The sequence below is a fragment of the Eretmochelys imbricata genome, chromosome 11, assembly GCF_965152235.1.
Source record: "Eretmochelys imbricata isolate rEreImb1 chromosome 11, rEreImb1.hap1, whole genome shotgun sequence".
In the NCBI taxonomy this organism is placed as follows: Eukaryota; Metazoa; Chordata; order Testudines; family Cheloniidae; genus Eretmochelys; species Eretmochelys imbricata.
This window is the reverse complement of record NC_135582.1, coordinates 62,017,789-62,038,068: the sequence shown is the minus strand read 5'-3', so window position 1 is coordinate 62,038,068 and position 20,280 is coordinate 62,017,789. Positions and strand designations below refer to the sequence as shown.

The 20,280-nt window shown below is 38.3% G+C and overlaps 1 protein-coding gene across 3 annotated transcripts in view; it reads right to left on the bottom strand.

The window, feature by feature from the left end:
- Nucleotides 1-20,280, bottom strand: part of PARD3B (par-3 family cell polarity regulator beta) — a 615,914-nt gene that overhangs the window by 283,165 nt on the left and 312,469 nt on the right. For all 3 annotated transcript variants that reach the window (XM_077830252.1, XM_077830251.1, XM_077830253.1), the window contains 3 exons: nucleotides 13,325-13,683; nucleotides 8,883-9,022; nucleotides 7,669-7,797 (listed from right to left, as the gene is read on the bottom strand). In XM_077830252.1, coding sequence (XP_077686378.1) covers nucleotides 7,669-7,797; nucleotides 8,883-9,022; nucleotides 13,325-13,683 — 628 coding nt within the window. The remainder of the gene's footprint in view (nucleotides 1-7,668; nucleotides 7,798-8,882; nucleotides 9,023-13,324; nucleotides 13,684-20,280) is intronic.

Genomic DNA, 20,280 nt, shown 5'->3' with positions numbered 1-20,280 from the left:
CACTACTATTTTCTGCAAGAAACCTTATAGGTTAAAGAGCACTCTCTGAACACTGACTATTATTTGACAGAAAGGTTTGAAAAAAACATGCCGTATTGTTTACACCATTCTTTACCTTCCTTCCAATAAGAACTTAGATACAGTTTAAAAACACATACACACACTTTTGGTGGCTGATTATTTAGTGAGTTACCATAAAAACCAACACTATATGTTGTGGCAGATATACTGTAATGTTTCTGAAAACAATGCTGCAAGGTAATGGTCTGATGTAATGTCACAATGTGGTAAATAACTGAAGTCACTGTTGCATGTATCCCTTACCACACTTTTACAGAAGCTTTTTATCTGCATTTATCTACCTACCATATTGTGATAAAAATAGTCACTAATGGTACCTCCTGTTAAAAGGCCAGAGGTGAATGTTATATTGTGCTTGGATATTTTGCACATTAATGTAGTGCACTGCAAGTTCATGTCATGTTGGATAGAAAGGCTTTAGTTTGAAATACCTAGATGCCTTGGAACCACAGCTTTGAATACTGACCAAATCAGATTCAGCACTTCAATCCTCCAAGGATGATGAATTGCATTTCACATTTTACCATGTGAGACTCCGTCAGAGGAGACTTCAAAAACAAGATTCTTCAACCTCTTTTGTGTACTTATTCAAAACCTCACGGTAATTGTTATGAGAGAAAATGGTCTCCCTTTGTGAAAGAGTTTTGTCATAAGTAATAACTCAGTACCTAACTGCACTCTTAACACCTAACTATCCAGCCTCACTTCCTTTTGATGAGACTCTGGGAAGTAGACTGGGAGGCACATTAACTAGTTAAGACTAAAGCCCCATTTCAGCCAGGCATTTGATCATGCAAGTAATCCCACTAACATCTAACATACTTGAAGGCAAGCATGTGGTTGAAGACCTTGTTGAATCAGGGCCTAAATTTGCACACTACCTTCAAGAAGAGTTTAGCAAAATGCTGAGATATTATCCAGGCTCTATGGGAATACTGTTATTAGATGGTCAGCCACATACGAATCTCATTAATTTTTCTAACGGACTTAATAGCTATAGTTTTAAAGTAGGGATGGTGAAGAGATAGTTTTGTCTACCCACTTCAAATCCCAGAGAGGTTCACAATAAGAAGTCATATCCTAGAACAGTGTTTTTCAAACTGTTGGTCACAAGCCCGTACTGGGTCTTGGAATGTAAGGCAGTGGGCCACAGCGGCTCTGGTCAGCACTGCGGACCGGGCCATTAAAAGTCCCGTTGGCAGTGCTGCCCGGCTAAGGCAGGCTAGTTCCTACCTGTTCTGACACCGTGCTGCGCCCCGGAAGCGGCCAGCAGTAGGTCTGGCTCCTAGGCGGGGGAGCCACAGGACTCCACGTGCTGCCCCCACCCCGAGACCCGGCTCCACACTCCCATTTGCTAGGAACCGACCAATGGGAGCTCGTGGGGGCAGGGCAGTGCCTGTGGGCAAGAGCTGTGCAGAGCCGCATCCCTGAGCTTCAACCCCCTGCCCCAGCCCTGAGCCCCGCCCCACACCTCAACCCCCTGCCCCAGCCCAAAGACCCCCCCTCCCATACTCTGCACCCCTCATTCCTGGCCCCACACCCCAAATCCCTCATCCCCAGCTCCATTGGGTCACAGGCATCAATAAATTTCTTCACCTGGATCGCCAGAAAAAACGTTGGAAAACCGCTGTGCTAGAAGAACTTTTTCATAGATACGTTCACAGATCTTTGGGCCAGAAGGAATTATTATCATCATTTCTGATGGGTAGATGAATCAGATCTGATGATGCTTTCAGATGGTAACCTCCTATAGCTGCCAAGTGGATTTAAGTAATGGCAAAGCAAATCTTGATTTTACAGCAAATAAATATTGTAGCCCAGATAGCTGGGAGTTGAGGCACACAAAGACTAAGTTTCTGTTGAGAACCATATGTTATAGTGTCCCCACTCCTATTCTTAAGTCTTTCTGGTTTCTAATTTCATGGATTCAAGTGTGATGCCAACTAAGACTTCTGAGCTCTCCAGTGTATATGATGCCAAATACACTGATCTTATCTGCAGATCTTCAAGGGTTTTTTCCATAAGTGTTTGGAAACAGACAGACTATCCTGATTCAAAGTTCAAGAGAGCCACCCTAAATCATCTTTAAAGGATTTGGGTCCAAAGCAATGCCAGTTTCCAAATGAAGTCAGTTCCCCTGCAGCTCTCAACAGAGATATTGCTGACCCTCCTTGAGAAAGATTGGGAACGAACTGAAATTCTTTGTTTTCATGGGAGCTAGACTGATACACAACAGCATTGCCAAAACCTCACTCTGCTACTGCAAAATGGTGCAAAAAACCCACCCGCTTGACAAAAAAAAATGTGTTAACAAAAAAACTCAACAACTCAAACAAATTATCCTAAGCTAAGGAGGAAAACAAAACAAAACAGAGGCAGCAGAAATAAACAGGTAGATGATACCAAGACCTACTCTCCATACTTCATGCTGTGATCCCCTGCATAAAAACAGGATAGTCATTTTAGATAATGAACAAGATAACTACATAACTTTGCCTCAGTACAATATTTCTTGTACTCTAGCGGTTACCTATAGTAAGGATAGCTAATACTGCAAATACTGAGGTAAGTGTATAAATTTAGTTCATGTAAACTCTAGAGTTTAAAGGTTGACTACTATACCCTTGTGCAAAACGTTCTAATGTACAAAGATGCATGTGCATGGTCCCCTCTGTCAATACTTTTTAGATTGTTCCAGCCTAGGGGAGACTCTCTGCACAAGAAATTCTTGAGGGAGATGTGATTTTGGTATGTATATAGTTTATAAAGCACCTTGGAATGAAAAGTTCTATATACATTTAAGATTTTTCTTCCCTGTATTTATATAAGGTCCAAAAATGTTTGTAAAGAATTGTATTATATATTCTTTAAAAGCATTAAAATTTGATGTGTATCATGGGCCAGATTTTCAAAAGCTAAATTTCATTTTAGAGAGAGAACAGTTAATTGCTGAGGTGACTAATTTATTTGAACCATAATTTAGTATACTTGTATATGAGAGGAGTTCCTAATTTAATGTACTAATCAGGGATTTTAAACATAAATTATTGAAATTGTGAGTACAACCAATTGGAGATACAATAAAGGTTAAATTTCAGAGTAGCAGCCGTGTTAGTCTGTATTCGCACTCCTTTTCTTTTTGCGAATAATGGTTAAGTCTGCATTGAAATTTGGTGCTGTCGTTCCTGCAGATTAACAGGTAAGAAACAATAAAGAAATCAAACTTAGAATACCTAAATTAAAAAGGACAACATTTCAGACAAGCAAGAAATCTTCCTTTAGGTGAAGAATTCCAGGGTAGTGCAAAGAATTAATTAGGAAAAAGCTAAAACGTAAAAGTTAATCACAACAGAGCAAGAGGAAGAAAAGGCATAACTGAACTTGCCTCTAACTGTGTTTCCTTCCACACTGTGTAGTAAATATGTAAAAAGAGAGAATTCTAGATTTAAAGATCAACAGTTAAATTACACAGGTTCTTCTCCGATAGGATTTGTTATAAAAACACCAGTGCGACTGTTTTTGTTGTGCTTTGTTTTTCCCCCCAAGGGATGAAGTAATGTGTGCAGTAACAAGACAAATAATGATCACAACTAGACCTGATTGTTCAAAACCATCTTTAAAATGACAGAGATGCAAAGCTTACAGTAATGTGCCTGCCAAGGCTTAAAATACATAAAAATACATATTAACCTTTTCAATGCTTTATTATTTGTGACAAGTTTGGTGGAAGGGCACTTCTCCACCTCTGTGCACACACATCCTGTAGCTTGAACACTCATTAAAAGTAACAAGAACACTTGTAAAAGCCACTGTCCCGGGAATGAACAGCGCCATGCCATAGAAGGGTTAAGTTTTAGCTGATTCTAATTTAAGTGGCTTTGTATTTTACCAACTTGGAGAAAAAGGAAAACGATCTTTAAATCATTTAAAAAAAGAGAGTGCCACCTTAAGATCACACATTTTTTCCTGGGGAAAATGAGAGAAGAGAGAGAGACAGATAAATACATGATCAAAACTGTGGGTATATTTTCAGAATAGGATGGAACAGTAGCCTTCATTTGATGTATGTTTTATTTATTTTGATAATAGCTGGAAAATCCAACCCTGATCAGTGAGTCATTTTTTCTCTAACCTTTAAACATGCTTTAGAAAATGTACACACTACTGCATAGCTTAAATCCAAACTGCACCCGTAGTATGCACTAATCACCGGCTAGTCTGTAGTCGGGGGTAATTAAGCAATTCAAGTTCATCCTGAGTTTGTAACCAGCTCCTTACTCAGCTATTACATTGTTAACAACTGGCAGGAATTCCTAGTACCTTTTGGCTAACTGGACAGTCTGTGGTTGGTCCAAATTCTACTCTCCTCATCTGCTTCAATAAGAAAATCTCATAAAAGCCCCTTATTCTCTTTTTGAGTAATGACAATAACTCAAAGAGCTTGCTTTCGGTTTTATTTAATGTTTCCAACGTACAAACAGTGTAACCATGCAGCTCTCAGATGTTAACTTTGACAGGGTTAGTATAACTAAATTCCAATCCTCTGCAATCCAATAATATCCCCTTTTCACAACATCCCCTTACGTATACAAGCAGCAAGAGACACTCAGGATAAAGGTTTACTACTCTCAATATCTAACTTTTATATTTGATAGCAAATTATCAGCATAAGATCAGAATGGCAAAACCCTCGAACAGTGCTCCTGTGCAATCTAATTCAGTTGAAATGTTACTGAAGGCAAGCTTTCATAAAAAGAGGCTTTGTTTTACCCTCCCTATTACTTACCTTACCTTATAACAAACTCTCCTACTGTTAGGGTGCAGGCACTTAACAGAATGTCACCCTGTGTTATTTTACTCACTTCTATTGGGATTAGTGCTGAAGCAGCCGATATGTTTATTTAAACAATGGAATAATAAACAAAATAAAGGTGTTTTGCACCAGGCCTTGGAGACTGTGAAAGACAGTCTGCCACGAGGACACAGAGTGTTTGAATTGGACCTTTCAACAGCAAGGTTGCCAAACCCTTCAGATCTTTTGAGATCACCAACAACATCTTGAACTGAACTCATATATTCAGAGCACTGCTCAAACGAAGAACAGGTTTGCTGTAGCAGCATTTACCCTACCCTACTGTTAAAATCACAACCACAACAAACTTTTGGGTCATATTCTACATGCAGTACATAGGGCCTCAGCCTGTAGCTAACATCATCCTTAGAAAATATTGGATTAACCATCTACTTTCCTCCTAAAAACAAACATTCTAAGCTATTTTGTTGGTTTGTGTTTTCTTCTCCTTTATCAAATATGTATTGTTGGTGGCAGAGGATTACTCTAATTCAATCTTAAAATTAAAAACAACAACAAAGGCACATCAGCTAGTTTTTGATTCCTTTCAAATCTCTGCTGAGACTATTTTCAGATGCCACATGACTTCCATCAAACATCACATTAATCTGAACATCTGGTAGCCTGGCAGTATTGTAAGCCATATTTCTATAGCAAGTTACCAAGTAGATATTACTGAAAGGACATGTTCCTTAAAAGAACATGAAGGACATGTTCCTTAAAAGCATCCAACACAAATTTCAGCTACTAAAATATGTTATATGGCAGGTCAATGGGTTTACAAGGCCTACGCTACTGTATTAGAATTCACATGTCATCGCTATTGCTCTGAGGGCCATATGAGCATCACTCTTTCACAGAGAAAGCAATTTAAGTGAAGGCCAAACCAGAAGGATAAATGTGGCTACCTTCTAGGTCTCAATCTTGCCAGTCAGGAGTAACTCGTGAAATATAGCTAATCCTTGCTATAGGGTCTAGAATTGAATAGCAAGCAAGCTTGGCAGATAGAAATTATAAATACATTAAAAATTTGGACAGCTTCTTTTACCCAAAAACGGTTGCTGTAATTTCCAGGATAATCTGGCATAAAACAGCAAAGCAGAAAACATAACGCTAGGTGGGAAAGACATCGACACAGAAATGGTTTAAAAAAAAAAAGTATGGCACACTTAAAAAAAAAAACATACACTTCTCAAGCAATGGTACTTTCTAACTTACATAACAAAACTGTTTGCTTTTTTCCCCTTTATTGTTTAAAAAAATTGGGGAGAGGAAGGAGAATTACGTTTGAGTTCCGATCCTAAATATGATGGACAGGTTTGTACATTTATGTAGAAACTCTCCCCTTCATGCCCATACATACAGTGAATTTAGAGCTCAGGATCTTTCTAAATAGGGCCTCACCAAGGTCAGCATGGTTGGCAGCTCTGGGAACCACTAATTAGCAATGTTATTATATCTTTAATAAACCTGGGATGGGTTTGATAGCATTCCATCACTAATTTTTCCCCTTACATAATTGCTCAAGCAAAAAGGAAAATTAAAACAAAAATAGAGTAGCTCAGCACACTTCATTTTGGCTCTGGATCAGTAGTACATGTACAGGAAGCAGTGGCAGAAAGACAGAGGGTCATATCACAGCAACTAACCTATTCCAGGGCTTCCGATAGGAGTGCAGGCAACACACACACTTTGCTCAACAAGGACTAAGTGATAACAAGGAAACAAGAGGAAAAGTATGAGAAAACATACCAAAGTGGATTGCAGAAGGAGATGGTGCTAACAGGGGGTAAAGCAAAAGGAAAAGCGAAGTCCTGACAAAAGGGAGAAAGCTCATTCTTCAAGTAAGAAAACAAGAAAGGCCATTTGTTTTCTTTAAAGAAAATAGAATGAGACAAAGGCAGGAAGTGCTGTCCTTCCTTTATCGTGCAGAGCTCTCACTGAAAAGACAAATATATGCATCAGTCAAGATAAGGGAAAAGAGATGGTCTTCTTTGAGAGGAAACAAGTATGTATCTCTACATTAATGGACTCCTCCTATGTATATTTAGGGTGGGAAGGAATATGATTTCACATTCAAGGTTTCCCAAAGCACTGCTTTATTATTAAATGAATGTGAAATCTGTTAAACAGTTTAAGAACAGTTCACACATATTAGAACTTTTTCTGTTAAAATCAAAGAATGTTTGCCAAGAAAGCAAGGTTCTCCCCTATTAGCCCTGAGAACTACTATGGAATTTTCCCTTCAGCTCATATAACCTCCACATAATTTGCCAGAATTGGTATTCCCAGTTTAGGAGATGCCCAGTACTGAACAATGCCTGTTTTAGAGGCATTGTCAGAATTGTGTAGGGAAGCTTCAGAGCCTGTCAGCAACCAGTGTCATTAGTCCATTACTTTCACAAGCAATGAAATTCACCATGTACACTTAAAACAAAACCCTAAGCCTAAAAAAAGAGTACTTTATTTTCAGGCATTCTCAATCTCATCATTACATAATTAATTTACAGTATTCCCTTGCAAATTATGCCTATGATGTCACTTCTGGGATGAAAATCAAATGTCAAAGAATTGTATTAAATAATGGGTAAAATGAAATATAAATACTTCTCCAAGACCAGCTTTAAATAATTGCCCTTCACTGGTTTCTCATCTAGCAACAGTTTACTTGTATTTCTTAGGTCAATTTTTAAACAGAGAACTAGTCTGATTCGGCATAGCGGAAAAAACATTACCAGCTCTCGAGGCAGAAAGGCTTCCTCTTGCCGAGCCACGATCAGAGAGACAGTCTCCCCTTGCTTAGTGCTTCTCAACATAGCCACTAGTTCTTCTTGGGTCCTGCCAGTGACATCTCTGCCATTCACCTAATCGATGTAATTAGGAAACAAACAAAATAACTCTGACTAACAAGTGCTGTCTTTGATTTTCTAAACTGGGAGAGGTGTGGTTCAGAGGTCTGAGAACCAAGAAAGGTTGAGTTTTAAGGGCGGTCTACATGGTCCTGTAGCACAGACCACGGGACCGTGAATTACAGCACACACTGAAGTGTTAAGCTGTGACTGCCCGTGTAGACCCTACTAGCTGGAACCACAAAGTACCTAGCTTGCATTGACGTAGTCTTCTGGGACTACGTTACTACAAATTAGATACCTGCTAGTTCATGTTAGCAAGGTTTACATGGGGCAGTTACAGAGCAACACCTCAGTGTGTGTTGGAATTCACACCCCCATAATCTGTGCTGCAGAGCCATGTACCCAAGCCCTTAATTTGGTTGCTACAGTGAGTTTTCTCTCAGGCTTGCACAAATCACTTATCCTCTTTGCTACTTTTCACCATCTGTTAATGGGGGTTTATAACACCTACCTGGCAGGGGTTTTGTGAAGATTAATCAGTTTGTAAAGCACTTTGAAAGTGAAAACCACTAAACAAGAGTTAATATTGTTTACATTAGAGCTCTTTGAGGTTAGCAAGTAAAAATAGCCCCATAGATAATGAGTTCGTAAGTCAGACAAATATGAACATTTAAAACCGAGAAAATACAATGCAACTGATTTAAAATGTGCATTAGAAAAACATTCACAGTGAAAACACAGATCCATGGATATTATTTCAGAGACTGGTTTTTTTCAATTGATGTATCTACTTTCAAAATCGGGCAGCCATTTTATCAGCTCTCCCTTGTTTGAATGCCTTGCAAGACTGTTTTCACAGGCACCTGATTCTGAACTGTGTATTTAAGTCAACAAGCAGTATGAAAGCACTGTGTTTAAAAAAAACAAAACCCCAACAACCTACAATATGGGGTTTAAATTAGAAACATGCTATGCTATTTTGGTCACTAGTAATTTCAGAAAATACAAATAAATATAAAATATAAATTTGAAAAGTCGATAAACAATATTTAGTGGTGAGAAAGGACAGGATGTTTGATATTCCCAGTTCTGCTAACCTCCAGTATTCGGTCGCCTGATTGCAAACGACCATCTTTGACTGCTGCCCCCTTTGGCAAAATATTCTTCACAAAAATAGGACCAGGGCCATGAACCGAAGAGTCTCTGGTAACCACAGTGAAACCAAGTCCTTCAGGACCTAGAGTGCAGACAGAGAAGGTTTATTGTAAATTTCAACAAGAAAATGATATTAATTAAAATAATGGAACAGTAAAATTTAAAAACATAAGTATCAAGAGCAAGCATTTAGATTAGCTCTCAATGAGAGCTGCTTCAGCCATTGAGCATGATTTCATGGAGGACCAGAAGAGTAAGTATTATGACACTGTCAGAAGAGATAGGTTCAGACCCTGCTGTTAATATGCATGAACTAAAATAGTTTTGAATTACCCATGCTCCAATCAGAAACTAAATGGAGGGCTCACTCTAAATATAATGCCTCTTTCCCAGGTAGTTTTGGGACTTCTTTAGATATTAATCCTTTAGAGTCAAATCATCTCATAAAATATTTGCATATAGTGGTGTAAAGCAAAGAAAATTATGGTAAAAAAATTAGGCAAAGCAGCACAGATACAGGAAGGGGGACTGACTGACACCATATTGTGTGCCTATAATCAATGGCATGATTGTTACCCAAAATATGCTCAAAATTAAGTTAAAGGAAGAAATATGGTGACAGTGATGAAGAGCACAGAAACTTTATACCATTCAAAGCATACGGAAAACGCCACTTAAGTCTTAGTAATGTGGAATGACTCAATATTATCTTAAGCAGAAATCTATGCACACACAGGTTTTCATCTGTCTGGCAAGGGTCTGGGAGATTGAGGTTATCAAAGCCAGCCGTGCACATTGGCATTAAAGACATTGCTTCACATGATATCTCACAAGTTACAGACAACTTCAGAGAACTTGGAAGAGTGCTGAAGGAGCTATGTTCAAGTGACTTTTCTTGAGATCCTTTCTGCCCCAAAAGTGAAGGAAGACGGAAAGAAGGAGATTCTGGTAGAGAACTGCTGACTAAGTAGCGTAAGGTAGCAGGTTTTTATTGTGAGGAACATTAACCTACCTCTTATGGGGAGAATGGTTGTATAGATTGGATAACCTCCATTTTAGCAGAAGGGGAACCAAGCTTCTAGGGGACAGCAGGATGTTTAACAACAAAAGGAACGAGTGAAGCGAGGGGAGGATGTACAAGTGAGCATTTATTTAGCACAAAATCAAGATGCCATGAACCAAATTAATCAAGGCACCAAGAGAAGAAGATTTTTAATTGCCTGTACACCAGTCCTAAGAGTGTGGGTAATAAACGAGCAATCAGAATTGCTCATTTATGAGCATAAATTCAACCTTGTTGACATTACTGAAACATGGTGGAAAAATGTGCATGATTGGAATGTCAACATCACTGGTTATAACCTATTTAAGGAAGGATCAAGTGGGCAAAAGGGGATGAGGAGTAGCACTGTGTGTCATGATGGCATTGCCTATTTCCAAGTAACTGACAACGTTGGAAGCAAACAATCTTGAATGCTTATGGATCAATGTTTTAACAGCTAAAGCACAAGATAGCTGCTAATGCATGTCTGCTCTAGACCACCAAATCAAGAGAGAAGACGACAACTGTCTCCTTAAGCACCCATCTGTAATGTACAGCGAAAACTCACGAGCGATTTCAATTTGGGTGACATATACTAGAGTTCTCATGCTGCCAGTACAACAACATCCTTGTAATTTCTAAAAGCCATATATGACTATTTCCTAACACAAAAAGTGTGACAGCTATAACAGGGGAATTCTATATTGAACCTCAGCTTGACAGCTAAAGAAGAATATATCACAGAACTAAAAATTAGCAGTTGTTTAGTACAAGTGATCATGACTTTCTTACATTTGTTATGTGTAAACAGAATTTAAAAGAGTCAATATTTCAAAGCTGAAAACAATTATGAACCAAATCAGCTTGGAGAAAAAAATTAAATAAAAATATAAATGATAATTGGGAACTGTTTAAGAACATTTTACTCAATGCCCACAAAGCCACAAATTGAGAAAGCAGGCTATGATAGTTTAAAAACAAACAAAAAATAAACCTCAGCCTGGTTCAAAAGAGAAGCAAAAAAGCAGCAACATAAACAGAACAAAAACAACCCCATATATAATAAATGGAAAAAAGGGACACTAATAACAATAAATAGAAGTCAGATGCTAGGAATTGTGGAAAATTGATAAGGGACGCAAAAGAACACAAGCAGAAATATATGGCCAGCAGAGACCGCACAATAAAAAAAGGGTTTTGTGTTTTTTTGAAAACGTCCCAAATAAAAGAAACCTTAACAATGATGTCAAGTATCAGGGTCCTTTACTCGATGGAAATGGTAGAATTGTCAGTAATAACAACAAAAAGACATAAGTGTTCAACAGATATTTCTGTTCTGTATTTAGGGAAAAGTCAGATGATGTATTCCCATCACACAATGATGGAATTCTTTCCATTCCAACAATAACTACACAGAATGTTAAATAGCAGCTAAAGTCACACATCTTTAAATCAGCAGAGTTTTAAAAGAGCTGACTGAGGAACTCTCTTGAGCGTTAACTGCTTCTGTTCAGTAAGACTTGGAACACTGGGGATGTTCTAGAGGACCAGAAAAAGATAACTTTTTACCAATATTTAAAAAGAGTAAATAGGATGACCTGAGTAACTATAGGCCTGCCAGCCTGACAGTAATCCCAGGTAAAATAATAGAATTGCTGATGCGGGACTTAATTAATAAAGAATTAATGTTTTATAATGCCAATTAGCACAGGTTTATGGAAAATAAATCTTGTCAAACTAAGTTAGTATCATTTTTTGATGAGATAATAGGTTTGGTTCATAAATACACTTAGACTTCTGGAAGGCATTTGGCTTGGTATCACATGACATTTTGATTAAAAAACTAGAATACTACAAAAAATAACATGGCACATATTAAATGGATTAAAAACTAGAGTACTGATAGCAAAATATAATTGTAAATAGGGAACCATCATCAAAAGGGTGTGTTTCCAGCAAGGTCCTGCAGGGATTGGTTCTTGTCTCTAAGCTATTTACTATTTTTGTCAATGCTCTGGAAGAAAACATAAAATCACTACTGATGAAGTTTGCAGAGGATACAGAGATTGTGGGAGTGGTAAATAATGAAGGTGATAGACGTGGATTGCTTAGCAAGGAGAGTGCAGGCAGATTTCAATATAGCCGAATATAAGGTCATACCATCTAGGAACAAAGAACGGAGGCCATACTTACAGGATGTGGGACACTATCCTGCGAAGCAGTGAAACTGAAAAGGACTTAGGGGGTCATGATATATAAACCGAGGAATATCAAGCAGGAATAGGGAAGTAATATTATCTCTATATTGGGCATTAGTGCAACCACGACTGGAACACTCTGTCCAGTTCCGGTATTCACATTTCAAGAAGGATGTTACATTGGAGGAAATGCAGAGAAAAGTCAAAAGAATGATTAAGGGACTCGAAAACATGCCTTAAAGTGAGAGACGCAAGCTTATCAAAGAGAAAGTTAAGAGGTAACCTGATCACAGCCCATAAGTATCTGCACGGGGAGAATAAAGAATTATTCGGTTAAACAAAGGTATAACAAGAGCCAATGGTTGGGAGATGGAGCTAGACAAATTCAGACTAGAAATAAGGGGCTGACTGTAACAGTGAGAGTAATTAAACATTGAAACAATTTATCAAGGGTTGTGGGAGATTCTCGATCACCAGAAATTTTAAAATCTAGACCGGATGTTTTTATAAAAGATGTGCTCTTGATCCATGCATTCATAACAGGAACTCCTCTGGCCTGTGTTACATATCAAGAATCACTTCTCAAGTCAGACCAAATGATCATAATGGTCTTTTCTGGCTTCAAAATCCATGAATTACAGGGAAGTTCCTGAAAGCTCCACTCCAATTAATTTGTGGGGCTGCACTGCGCATTCTCAAATTTAATTGCTACATCCCATGTACTTGCTCTACTTTATCATTCTTTTAAACTATCCCCCTTGCACACTCTACACAGCTTCTTCTTCAGTTCAGATTAGGTTGCCTCTGGATCTTCTAACGACAAAGCCATGGAAATTTTGGATTTGTTTTTCCTGTTCTGCTCATTTTTCCTTAAGTGCAGAATGCAACAGCATCACTTCATATGAACTTCCTCCCACAATGATGTCACACCAACATGTAAAAACAAAACAGGGCAGGAAAAACTTGGCAATAGTCCCCAGTGACATATTCAGAACATTTTGTTTATCTTTTAGTAAAGTATCAATAACTAAGTTGTTTAAACACTCAGCTGGCCCCATGTCACCAGTTCAGTTAAAAGTTAAGGTACCAATACAGAGAACATGTAGTTGTTACAGTGCATCACTGCTGATTGTTGAACCTTTACCTTTCTTAAGGTCTATCTTTATTCTCTTTGCATTTTTCTTGTTGCTGAAGCCCATCACAGGAGACAGGGATGGTGAAGATGGTTTCTTACCCAACCTTGGGAGATTGGGGCTCTTAGCATGTTGTAGCGTTGCCTGCAGATCTGTCTCCAGGCTGTTCATTCCAGAGAGATCTACCGTTTTCACAGCTGGTTTCATAAGAACAGGAGGTGGAACCTTTGTTTTTGGAACTCCATCATCATTATCGAGCAAACAAAGGGGAGCAATGGCAGACTTTTCATATTGTTCACGATTATATGGAGGAACCACTTCCAAGAAGACAGTTGGAGATTTCATTGCCTGACGGAAGATATCCTGAGCCCTTTGAAGAAAAAGCATGAAAACAAATACATAAAAAACCAGAAAATCTACGTGTTATGGGGTTCAGGGTGCAATGCAGACCAGTAAGGGGTTGAGTCACAGCCTGCCTGCAAGCCTGAGTGCCTTACCATGCTTTGCTGCTGCAGCTTCCAGCCTGGGCCACTCACAGCTAGCCTACCAGCATGCAAGTCACACTTAGTTCTGCAGCTCTGACCTTAGCTGCTTGTCTGCAGCCCCACATCGACTTCTACCGGAATCAGTTACTACTTGCAGGGTGACCCCAACACACTCCCAGTACTGAATTTTCCCAAAACCATGTGTTCTGCAATGTCCAGCCCTCTCCAGGACAGTTCAGAGAAACAATAGGTTTGTTGTTCCTCTAAAGACAAAAGCACATTGCAGCTTATTAACTTAACTAGGGTAAATACACTCTTCTCTACAAACACAGAACTGAGCTGGTTTATAGTGAAAATGAAACAAATTTATTAACAATTGGACATAGGTTAAGTGATACCAATTTAAAGGAATAAAGCTAGACAGGGCTACATACAAACAAAACACAAAACTAAAAGTCTAAAACTTAATATAGCAAGGTATACATTTTGTTCTAGATGGTTTCCTTCATCAGTCTTCCTTCTTTCCAACCATGGTTGACTTTCTCTCAGTCAGGAACAGCCACAGAAGACAAGGCACTGGCTTCCCTTTTCTTCCTAAGTGTCTCAACTATATTCAGTTTCCAGAAACTTCAATCCTTCCATAGTTGAAGGACTCATATTTCTCAGCTTGCAAGAGCTCTGGCCTCCAGTGTCCATCCAGTGAGGGATGACAAAGATGGCTTCTATTTTTGCTTATATCTTCCAAAGTTCAGTGCCTTTATTTCAAGAGGCATGATGACCTCATTCTGTTTTTCCCTTCCTTTGGATTTCCCATCCCCCTGTACATTAATGGGGCTTCCACTGTTTTCATTTCACCATGCTTAATATATATAGGAGACAGGTAAATAGCTGCCTTCTCTCCTGTCTGAGAGGGAACCAGTTTCTCCCTGTTTGGCCACAGACTTTAAAGCATAATATCATTAATTATCCATATTTCCTCATATAGTGTTAATCCATACATTTCACAATAATATTAACCCCCAGTGTGTTATTTCAGAAAAGACCTCACTCTGTATACTTTTATAATACAATAGTATTGTATAAATCAGTTGATTCAGTTGCTTGTCACCTTATGTTCAGTCCCTCTTCCCCAGTCCTCACAGACCAATAAAACTTTAAAATGGGTTCTTCTAAATGTTACCTACAATGTAAAGTTTATTCAAGCTGTGAGTAAGGTGACATGGAGTCTGGTGGTGAAGGAAGCTCTATACTCTCTTCCCCCTATTTGTTATCTTAACTCGATTTACCTAATGTGTAAAAATTGATATTCATTGTCTTTGCCTGAAACACAGGCTGGTCAGAGAATCAAATATACATTCCTTTGTCTAAAGCAGACCTGTTTACCCAGTCCCACTGAAACAGATCATAGAATTGCAGGACTAGAAGAGGCCTCAAGAGGTCATTCTGGGATGACCATTCTTAGTTCAGTCCCCTGCACTCAAGGCAGGGCTAAGCATTATCTAGACCATCCCTGACAGGTGTTTGTCTAACCTGCTCTTAAGAATCTCCAATGATGCAGATTCCACAACCTCCCAAGGCAATTTATTCCAGTGCTTAACCACCCTGACAGTTAGGAAGTTTTTGCTAATGTCCAAACTCAATCACCCTTGCTGCAATTTAAGACCATTGCTTCTTGTCCTATCCTCAGAGGTTAAAGAGAATAATTTCTCTCCCGCCTCCTTGTAGCAACCTTTTATGTACGAGGAAACAGTTATGTCCCCTCTTAGTCTTCTCTTCTCCAGACTTAACAAACCCAAATTTTCCATCTTCCCTCATAGGTCATGTTTTCTAGACCTTTCATAATTTTTGTTGCTCATTGGTGAACTTTCTCCAATTTGTCCACATCTTTCCTGAAATGTAGCACCCAGAACAGGACACAGTACTCCAGTTGAGGCCTAATCAGCGCAGAGTAGAGCAGAAGAATTAATTCTTGTGTCTTGCTTACAACACTGCTAATACATCCCAGAATGATGTTTGCTTTTTTTGCAACAATGTTACACTGTTAACTCATGTTTAGCTTATGAACCACTATGACGTTCAGATCCCTTTCTGCAGTACTCCTTCCTACACACAGTCATTTCCCATTTTGTGTGTGCAACTGACTGTTCCTTCCTAAGTGGAATATATTGCATTTGTCTTTATTGAATTTCATCCTATTTACTTCAAACTATTTCTCCAGTTTGTCCAGGTCTTTTTGAATTTTAATTTTATCCTCCAAAGCATTTGCAACTTCTCCCAGCTTGGTATTATCCTCTATGCCATTATCTAAATCATTGATGAAGACATTGAACAGAACCGGAACCAGAACTGATCCCTGTGGGACCCCACTTGATATGCCCTTCCAGCTCAATTGTGAACCACTGATAACTACCCTCTAGGAAAGGTTTTCCAATCAGTTATGCATCCACCTTATAGTAGTTCCATCTAGGTTGTATTTCCCTAATTTGTTTATCAGACGGTCATATAAGAGAGTATCAAAAGTCTTACTAAAGTCAAGATATACCATGTCTACTGCTTCCCCCCATCCATGAGGTTTGTTACTCTGTCAAAGAAAGCTATTAGGGTGGTTTGACACAATTTGTTACTTATCACCTTATTATCTTCTACATTTCTGCAAACTGATTGCTTAATTATTTGCTCCATTATCTTTCCTGGTACTGAACTTAAACTGACTGGTCTGTAACTTCCCTGGTTGTCCTTATTCCACTTTTTACAGATTGGCACTATATTTGCCCTTTTCCAGTCCTCTGGAATCTCATCCATCTTCCATGACTTTTAGAAGATAATCACTAATGGTTCAGATATCTCCTCAGTCAGCAACTTGAATATTCTAGAATATATTTCATCAGGCACCAGTGACTTGAAAACATCTAACTTGTCTAAGTAATTTTTAACTTGTTCTTTCTTTATTTTAGTTTAGGATACTACCTCATTTTCACTGGCATTCATTAAGGTAGATGTCCAATTGCTAATAAACCTTTTGGTGAAAACTGACACAAAAATATCATTTAGCACTTCTGCCATTTCCACATTTTCTGTTATTGTTTCCACGCCTCCTCCCACCCCTTTCACTGAGTAATGGGCGTACCCTGTCCTTGGTCTTCCCTCTTGCTGCTAATGTATTTGTAGAATGTTTTCTTTTTACCTTTTATGTCTCTAGCTAGTTTAATCTTGTTTTGTGCCCTGGGCTTTCTAATTCTGTCCCTACATACTTGTGTTGCCCAGTTTAAACACACTTTAATTGCAGTGTATATTCAAAACTCTTAATACACACTACGTGCATACACCACACAAGAATATTAATGATCAGAGAGTTATTAGTTTTCAAATGGTACCTCATAAGTCATATTTTGTACAAAGATTACTACAATAGTGTTTAAGGTCTGAATACAGGGGTGCTTAGGGTCACACTGTGCAATATTTCTACACGTCTTGCTGCATACTTAGAAACTGTTTACAGCTATGAATTTATTCTACCTACAGAAATAACTATACATTTCAAAATAAAGTGACGCTCTTTCAAAAGTCAACAGTAAACATGCAATAAGATTTGCTACATCACAATATTTTCCTATGCTTTGAATAGGAACTGGGATTTGTGAAGCTGGCAAGATCTCTGGGCTGCTATGAATGATGCCCACTTGCAAACTCCTAAGTTTGAGTCAATGCAGGGAAGACAGTTAACATAAACATGGGTGAGGAGGAGTAGGAAGCAAGGCTCTAAAGGAGAACACTGACTAAAACAGTTATCTCACAACCGGAGAGGAACTGTAGTGGGAAAGATGGTGGGGCGTAGCATTTTTACCACAGGGTTCTCCAGAGGACTGGAAGAGGAAAGTGCATAGCTGCTTCCAAAACAAATATTGAAGAGCAGAACCCTGTAGCAGCAGCACAAATCAGGGCATGGGCATGCAAGAAAAACTCAAATGGGCCCTGAGTAAAAGAAATGTCCTACTCTTGCTAAATGTAAAAGCAAGAAAAGAAGAGCAGACTATCTCATTAACAAAAACCTACTACTCCAAGCCAATGCTTGCAATTAGATAACAATCCTAGTATGAGGAAAAACTAATGATAGACAGTTGCCGATTTTAAACAGCATGGCCACAATTAGAAACTTGTCAATTTACTTAGATAATCTTATTTCAGTATTGATAATATATCCTATAATAATAAGAAAATAAAAAAAAACACTAAAGTCAAGTTTCAGAGGGGTAGCCGTGTTAGTCTTGATCTGTAAAAGAGGCAAAGAGTCCTGTGGCACCTTATAGACTGTGAAAGGCTCGCCAACTACAAAAGCAGTTTCTCCTCCCATTGTGTTCACACCTCAACTGCTAGAAGAGGGCCTCGCCCTCTCTGATTGAACTAACCCCGTTATCCCTAGCCTGATTCTTGCTTGCATATTTATACCTGCCTCTGGAAAATTCCACTTCATGCATCTGAAGAAGTGAGTATTCACCCACGAAAGCTTATGCTCCACTATGTCTGTTAGTCTATAAGGTGCTATAGGACTCTCTGCTGCTTTTAAAGTCAAGTTATTTAAGGAAAATTTGGAAAGTTTTTTAAGCACAACCACTGTATACTTTACATATTCAGTGAGAAAAATCCCTTCACAATTTTTCAAAGACATGTTGAATTGGATCTCTGAACCAAATTCTCTCTAGATTAATCTGGGCAGAAGAGTTTAAAAGTGCCCCAAGTCTATTATACACACAAGATAAAGCTCAAAAATGCTTTAAGTACAGTAGTGAAAGAACTATGCCCCTCAGTCCATATTCTCCACAGACATCAGCGTTGTAGGTTATGTCTGCTTCTGTATCGTACATTGTTTATTTCAAAACACACTTCTTTCTCATCCCTAAACCACCAGCTAATAGATATTTAAGAATGTAAAATCCTCACTTAATTTATCTCAGATCACTCCCCATTCTCATATAATTGCAAGCAGCCACTTGACAATACACTATATGGCGGCTTAAAAGCTCATTCTTAGGAGATGCATATTTTAAACATATCAGAGAGATAGAAATAGGAGATCTCTCACAAACTAAAAATAACAGTGAGAACACCAGTAAATCTGTAGGAAACCTAAAAGCAGTACCTGAGGGGGAAATAACTGCCAGGACAATTTTTTTAATAAAAGAAAAATGTAACGGGCAGTGAAAGTCAAATTCTTTGAGCCCCCAAATGTACACTTAAAGAAATAAAAGACAAAGACTCAACCAAAAGAAGTGCTCCAATCTCCAAAACACAGCAGAATATAACTGAATTTATTAACACTAAATGAAAAAGGAAACTCACAGTAGAGATGTATAAAAGCATTATGAACATGAAACAACAACAAATTGCCTTCTAGTGTTCCAGCTGAGGAAAAGCAACCTTTCAGAGCAGTATTCAAAAACTTCCATCTAAAACAGACAAACTGAAAAAACATGTAATCACTACAGTCTTGCTAACTATTAAAGGACCCTTTGCAATCAGCAGGAGGAACCATGACCTTACCACTAATACAGTCAAACTGATTACTCTTTCTGTATCAGTAGCCATTGGAACATGTGGCTATAAACCCCTGTCATTTGACAGAGGCATCAAAATTTGTACCCCCGATTCATTTCAGGTGATGGGGCCAGGAAGTAAAGACTATTATCTTACTCTTGTAGGTTACAGTGTCAGAAGAAAATTAAATCGTTGGCAAAAACTGAGCAAGTGAACTCTCCTGAATCTCTCAGTTTAAAAGGGAAACTGACAGAGAACTGGCAGTTACTGCAGTGCTTCCAAGTATTCCAGAAAGCAAGCAGTATTGCAGAGAAATCAGAGGGTGAAATTCTCCACATTGCTACAGGCCCAGAGGCATTCAAAATCTACAGTATGTTCCAGAGGAGACAGGAAGGGGACTACAAACTTCTACACCGTCATTCAAAATTTCAAAAAATAATTTGATAATCACTTGAGAAAGATGTATTTTATTTTCTTAACAAAACACTAGCTGCTAGGTGAAACCATTGGCCTTTATGTTACAACCCCATAACTTAAAATTCATTTGACAAGGGATCAAATTATTTTGTGGTATAATTGATAACTAAATAAGTAAAAGGGATTGATTTTGCAAAAACTAATCTGCAACAAATACCTACGTTATTTATATATAAAAGCTTTACATCAATTACTTATTGACTTATTACTAGCGTATAACAATACTGCACCAAATCCCAATATGTTTACCTGTGTACAACAATGCTGGACCACATTTACATTCATACTGCTACACATCTGTATACTTGCATTCTTACCTGTTTAATACCACACCAAACATATCTACCTATGCAGTAGGCTAAAAATATCCATATGAAAATACAAACAATATAGGTTGATGGGGTTTTATGTTTAAACTTACACATCACATTTAAATCTATTGTTTTTCTTGCCTAAATTTCATGTTTCTCAAA